The following is a 7178-nucleotide window of genomic DNA, read 5'->3' on the forward strand; positions in this document are numbered from 1 at the left end:
ATATGACTTCTCGTAAATTTAAGGAAAAGCTTGAGTTTACATATTTCAATCCATACACCTATCTGATTTTAAGACTTGGATTTCACTTTAATACAGTCTAAAATGATTTGAAAATTGCTTATAAGCTTGTAAAATATTTCCTGATAGCAATTGATTCTTATTAACTTCTGAATGTGCAGAATCTGGTACTGAAATACAGTTTGTAAAGACGCATCTCTGACTTAATTAAGAGAATACAGAAGTATTTATTTTTTTTAATCAATAGAAATATGTTACCTATCAAGGCATATGACGTGTTTTGCATTATTGAAATCAAGTTCTGAAGTAAGCTGAGTACCTTAGCACTAGTTTCTTTTGTGGAAGTACCCAGCTCTTCATCAAACATGGGCCAGAATATAAATCCTGAGCAAAATTAAGTGAGGCCAGATGTCATTTCCTGTCAGTTCCTGACCAAAGTCAGTGGAATTACTCTGGGCACCTACAAACGTAAGTGAAACCTAATTTGACATATATGCCTTATATCAGTACGACTTACATTTGCAATGGACCATTTTGTATTACTTGTAGTGAGCTTTAAAAAGGTAGAATCCAGTGTAAAATACCTTCCGGTAGTAAGCGCTAAAGACTTAATGAGGTGAACTGGATGCACGTGCATGAAAATGAAAAACACACACACAAAAAAACAACAGAAAGGCCACAAGCACCTACATATAATCTAAGTTTCTGTTGTACTAACATTAGAAATGAGAATTATAAGAGATCAATTTTTCTGTCTCTTGTTATACTCAAAATTTCTTTCAGAAATGGAACTTTTCTTTCCAGAGGGAGTGAGAAAAAGCCCAAAAGGAAAGGAATACATGAGATAGAGGAATAAGGTTGGAGTCTTCACCATGTTAAAGTCATTAGCAAAAAAATTAATTGATTTACTGACTACAAGAGGGGTGAGACTTCATAACACACTCAAAAATGCTTATGGAGAGGAGAGGAAAAGGTCAATTTTAAAACATTTTTTATTTCTATGAGTGAAATTCCTGATCCAGAATGCTAGTTAAATCTGCAGAAATTCAAATTAGTTGCACTGAAGTCCTTGGGATTTGCTACAAGTTTATATACAGAGCTGTTTCATGCTCTCTTCCCTAAATGAATACCTGAACATATGCTCATATCTCTGAATTACAAAGCTAAATAGTGTAAAATATACATTTTTCATGTTTCACGTGTGATCACTATAAGCATTCATTAAAAAAAACACTTTACAAGAAAGGATCTTGACTCTCAGACACATGTAAATTTAATAGCTGCCTAGTACCTTCCCATCCATTGCTCCAAAACATTAACTTTTGCTATAATATACACTTCAATACACTGTACCTCTCAAACCAGGTTTAATCCCAATGAGAAAATAAAATAGCAGTATATTAGTTTTATTTAATACGTGATCATATACATGCATGCTGATGATAGCTTGAAGAGACTTCCTGGCTTTTTCCCTAGCCTATAATGTGCTTTAAAGGCAGGAGTTTCTTTCATGCTAATAGCATCACTGGACACAAGGTAATGCTACTTCTTTTTCTTTCTGAGTTCCTTTTGAAATTCTGATCTTCAGCTGGACTACACAAAGGTAGAATCATTTGCTTCAGTTTCTGCACATATTGAGTTGATTTTGTAGACATTACCTGTAGACTCAACGGCAGTCAGATCTCATCATCTTGTGTATTTATCTATTACTAGGATTGTTTTTAAGTATTTTTTCTGTTAAACTTTACTATTGTTTCAAAGAACTTCTTTGAATCTTTCAAGTATATAGCTGTTCCAAGGTCACTTCAGTAGTTTTAAAATATTTCTCCCCACAGGACTTTTTCAAAGAGCAATAGCTCAAAGTGGAACAGCACTGTCCAGCTGGGCGGTTAGTTTTCAGCCTGCAAAATATGCCAGGATGCTGGCTACAAAAGTTGGTTGCAACATGTCGGACACTGTAGAACTGGTAGAATGTCTACAGAAGAAGCCTTATAGAGAACTCGTTGACCAGGACATTCAACCAGCTAGATACCATATAGCCTTTGGACCAGTAATTGATGGCGATGTGATACCCGATGATCCTCAGATACTGATGGAACAAGGAGAATTCCTCAATTACGACATCATGCTGGGAGTTAATCAAGGCGAAGGGTTAAAATTTGTTGAAAACATTGTGGATAGTGAAGATGGCATCTCAGCTAGCGATTTTGACTTTGCAGTTTCTAATTTTGTTGATAACTTGTACGGATACCCTGAAGGCAAAGATATATTGAGGGAAACTATTAAATTTATGTACACCGACTGGGCAGATCGACACAATCCTGAGACCAGAAGAAAAACACTGCTGGCTTTGTTTACTGATCACCAATGGGTTGCACCAGCAGTGGCCACAGCAGATCTTCACTCGAATTTTGGATCGCCTACATATTTCTATGCCTTTTACCATCATTGCCAGACAGATCAGGTACCTGCGTGGGCAGATGCAGCCCATGGAGATGAGGTTCCTTACGTACTGGGAATCCCCATGATTGGTCCTACTGAATTATTTCCTTGTAATTTCTCCAAAAATGATGTCATGCTAAGTGCAGTAGTGATGACATACTGGACAAACTTCGCAAAAACTGGGTGAGTACCAGATAATGAATAATTTTATATACAAACACCGCGTATAAGTAAGCAGTGCTTTCCCTTGAATATCTCCCTTGGAAATATTCACAGATGAGTAAGAAATTATGAATTGGGTTGCATAGCTGTGTAATGTCATTGAGTTCACTTACACGTTCTGGCAAAAGGAGGGAAAAATATTTTTGTGAGTAATCTGATGAAGATATTTTAAACACCACATACGCAAAAATCATTTAAGGGCTCCCTAGAAAAGTAATAAATTGAGTGTTTAACATATGCAGGTAGTTAAAAATGTTTTACATTAATGCATCTAAGAACTTGAGAGGTTTTGACATTTTCACAAATCCTGCTTTTAGTTGTATCTCAAAATGCTACTCCACCTTTGGCCATTGGAGTCTAAGTCAGTATGTGTTACATTGAGTTACGCCCTGCTGTGGTCTTTTCACCTTTAGAAGACCACAGATACTGTGTGTGAACTGAAACGCTGTGCTTCAGGTTACTAAAATGAAAATAGAAAAAGCTTAATAGCCTCTCACACTGGCTTCTTGTAGGCATTTGCCCACATCACAACACTGCTGGCAGTTTTTCCTCAGCAGTAAAAGATTTGTGTGAGTGATACTATCATTCTGTAGAAATAGAGAAGTGATGAATTCTATGTAACAAAAGATTATATGTGGTTCATTTGCATAATACTGTATCTAACCGAGATTAGTAAAACCTCTCCTTTTAAGAAATAATATGCTGCTCTGTCCAAAGGCAGACTTGAATGTTAAGTATAAAATACTAATTTCATGTTTCCCTTTGAAATACTGTATAAAATTTGAGATTTTCTTTTTTAGTGACCCAAATCAGCCCGTGCCACAAGATACAAAATTCATCCATACAAAACCAAATCGTTTTGAAGAAGTAGCATGGACCAGATATTCTCAGAAAGACCAACTGTATCTTCACATTGGATTAAAACCACGAGTTAAAGAACATTATAGGGCCAATAAAGTGAACCTTTGGTTGGAACTGGTACCTCATCTGCACAATCTTAACGACATTTCACAGTATACCTCTACCACAACTAAAGTGCCATCAACAGATAATACTTTCAGACCAACAAGGAAAAATTCAGTTTCTGTTACTTCAGCCTTTCCTACAGCCAAACAAGATGATCCCAAACAGCAACCAAGCCCATTTTCAGTGGATCAAAGAGATTATTCAACAGAATTGAGCGTTACTATTGCAGTTGGTGCATCTTTACTCTTCCTGAACATTTTGGCCTTTGCAGCACTGTACTACAAAAAGGACAAGCGGAGACATGATGTTCATAGGAGATGTAGCCCACAACGTACTACTACCAATGATCTCACCCATGCACAAGAAGAGGAGATAATGTCCCTCCAAATGAAGCACACTGACTTGGATCATGAATGTGAGTCCATCCATCCACATGAGGTGGTTCTCAGGACCGCCTGTCCCCCGGACTACACGCTAGCTATGAGAAGGTCTCCTGATGATATTCCCTTAATGACGCCCAACACCATCACAATGATTCCCAACACTATACCAGGGATTCAGCCCTTACACACATTCAATACATTTACCGGAGGACAGAACAATACTCTGCCCCATCCTCATCCCCACCCCCATTCACACTCAACAACCAGGGTATAGCCAGACAAGATGAAACAAACTTTATTTTTTGATGGATTACAGTAGGTGGTATTACTGAAGATTACTTGGCTTTCAACCTACAAGACTCTTACTATTTAAATATGGAGGAATATTATGTGAATATACATATCAAGAACTTTTGGGGTTTTGAAAAAAAAAAATGAATTGTACATATATCAAATGAACTTAAGAAACAAAAACAAACAAAAAACCACCCAACTGTTGGCAGTTGCTTGAAACAGTTGTCCTGAATGATACTTTTTCATTCACATTCAAGTATTAATTTTCTGAAGATTTAAGTTACATAATGGAATTAGGCATGTGCAACACAAACAGGAAAGAACAAAGACTGAAAATTTTAAAAACCTATAAATATGCACAAGGGACACACTAATGGAATGTCAGATAACTTTCACCAATTTTTATTTGGACCTGTTTTATTGTGTAGACCATATTTACATATTTGAATAAGTACACAAAGCACCAATGCTGTTAAGGCCTTAGGAAGGGGCTCATGCTGAGATCTGCCAGTCAGACAAAGAAGTTTTACAGCCTGGCAGGTACAAGATTATCACTTAAGTGCTGTCAGTATAAAAGTTGTGGGAATAAAAGAAACTGGTTATTTTTAGCACGATGTGCATGATAATTTATATGCTTGGTGGCTGTGCTGCTGATTAAGCCGTAATTAAAATTCTTCTCATCCCATTGGAGTTTTTAATAGAAGCTTTCTCCATCAATTGGCACAACCTAAGGAAGTTTTTTAAAGGGGCAAAAGTAATTACAGTGAAATATTTCATAGTAATTTCAGTGAAAGAAGGAATTGCAACAGTTCTAAGAGGTATTTTTGGAATTCTAGGTATGCGGTGGTGAAAACTCACTGATTTGAATCCCAGAAAAAAATCTATTTTATTAATGTTGTCTTCCCTTTCCACCTAAATAGTGTCTAACATTAACATAATTGTAACTCTAATGGAAACTCCTGTGGTAAAGGATTTATAATTTTCTGTGACTTAATTACAATATATTTAGTTCAAATTGGTGAGGTAAAGTGTGTCCAAAGATTGAATTGCAATGATGTTTTGCGGTATAAAAACGCCCCAATATCACCACTCTGATTACATCTCTCAGTTTATGGTTTGAACTCATGTTGCATGTTACAGAGTTTACTTACGATACTTTAATATAAAGTTAATTCCCTTTTTGCTATACATTAGCCATTTAAATGAATTCTGTAGATCAGAAGAAAGGGGTATGTAAGGATGGGGAGAGCACCAAAAGCTGGAAATTTTAACATCTGAACAGTACATATGTTTGTGTGATTCAAAATGAGTGTTCTAAAATCAAAAGAAATTTTTCATTCCCTGTTGCTTTCCAGTAATTATATACCACAGTCCTTTCAAAATGTTTGTATATGTAATCAGATGTACATTTATATAAAAGAAATAATTGAGATGGACTTAAGAGCACATCCCTGATAAATACTTTCTCTCTTACCTGTACTATATTTCTATTAGACTAAAGTTATGTGATTTTTTTTTTACATTTTTTCAAATTACTAGCAATTTTGATAGTTTGTAAGATAATGCGAAGAACTTTCTCTGACAAACTAACTGCAGTAACAGAAACATTTCTTTTCAGTTACTCTTTTTCAAGAATGAAAGCTTATTACACAAAAAAAAATAATAAATTGTATACTACTTGATGGAAAATTACTTTGTACTTCTTGGCCATATTACTGGTCACTGAGTGAAATAAAGATAATCTGGATAACGAATATTATTCCAATGCTAAGAGACCTGATCTTTGCTCATTAAAGAGCTAAAATGTTTATTGCTGTTTTGTCATTTTTTAATGAAGTAATGGTAACTGTCTCGAATAAAGAGTAATATCTTAAGACCAGTCTGGTTTTTGAAGACATGAACATGCCTTCTGCAATTAATAGAACTGCATACTTTTAGGCCCGTCCCAGCTACTATCATATCTTCCAAAAGTACCAACTTTATGTTACAGTGTTACACAGAAATCTCTCCTGTCATTTTCAGAAAAAAAGTTCAAAATATAAATACAAAAATGAAGACCAAAAAAGAAAGCCAGTGAACAGGCCTAATGGTAATAAATTTGCAGAAGTCCACAACAGAGAAAAATCACCTTGGTTTTATTCGGATGCGTTAACGTTTATGGAACAGCCGCTAGGAAGTTCAAAGCATGTTTGCTAACATCAAGCACAGACATTAAAACTGAAGCTGTAATCAAAACAAAATGCTGTGATTTCAGTCATTTTATTTAGCTTAAAAAGCCCACAATTGAAATCCATGCATTCAATGAGTGCATCTCTCAGTCCCCAGTGTTAAAAATTAAGATCTTTTGGTAGAAGCAAAAACAACATTGTCTTCAAAATCCAGGGCGGTCTGTGTGCAATTTCTGCCTGATGTGGTTGTGCTTTTAGACTGTGACCTGCCAATGTAAACCAATAAAAAAATTGTCTGCCATCTGATAATTATTGTTTGATAGGAAGATTGTATTTTGCTATGTTGATGAACAATACAACAACAACAAAAAAACCACAAAAAATATTGATGGCCATAAAACAAGATATTAATGAAATATGATTTTATGTGCTTTTCTTAACTTTATCAAAACCAAAATAACTTTCTACTATAGTTTATTTGTGGCCATATATATATATATCTATATATACAGTATCTGGTAATTGTTTACTTTTATTAGTTACAAAATAAATGACTTAGGTAAACCAAGCATGACACTACACTTTATTTTTGTCAGCCAACAGTATTTAAAATGTGAAAGATGAAGGCAACGATACAAATTTTGTAAGTCCTGCTTGAAAATAAGTTCACATAGGATGCAGATAC

At 35.2% G+C, this 7178-nt stretch overlaps 1 protein-coding gene across 3 annotated transcripts in view; it reads left to right on the forward strand.

Moving 5' to 3' along the window:
• The window catches only part of NLGN1 (neuroligin 1), a 288387-nt gene extending 281415 nt beyond the window's left edge, over positions 1-6972 (forward strand). For all 3 annotated transcript variants that reach the window (XM_042881331.1, XM_042881333.1, XM_042881332.1), the window contains exons 5-6: positions 1854-2643; positions 3483-6972. In XM_042881331.1, coding sequence (XP_042737265.1) covers positions 1854-2643; positions 3483-4305 — 1613 coding nt within the window. In that variant the 3' untranslated portion in view covers positions 4306-6972. The remainder of the gene's footprint in view (positions 1-1853; positions 2644-3482) is intronic.
• The last annotated feature ends 206 nt before the right edge of the window (positions 6973-7178 follow it).

This window comes from Lagopus leucura, unplaced genomic scaffold, assembly GCF_019238085.1.
Source record: "Lagopus leucura isolate 7727_CA_CO unplaced genomic scaffold, USGS_WTPT01 Super-Scaffold_100029, whole genome shotgun sequence".
In the NCBI taxonomy this organism is placed as follows: Eukaryota; Metazoa; Chordata; class Aves; order Galliformes; family Phasianidae; genus Lagopus; species Lagopus leucura.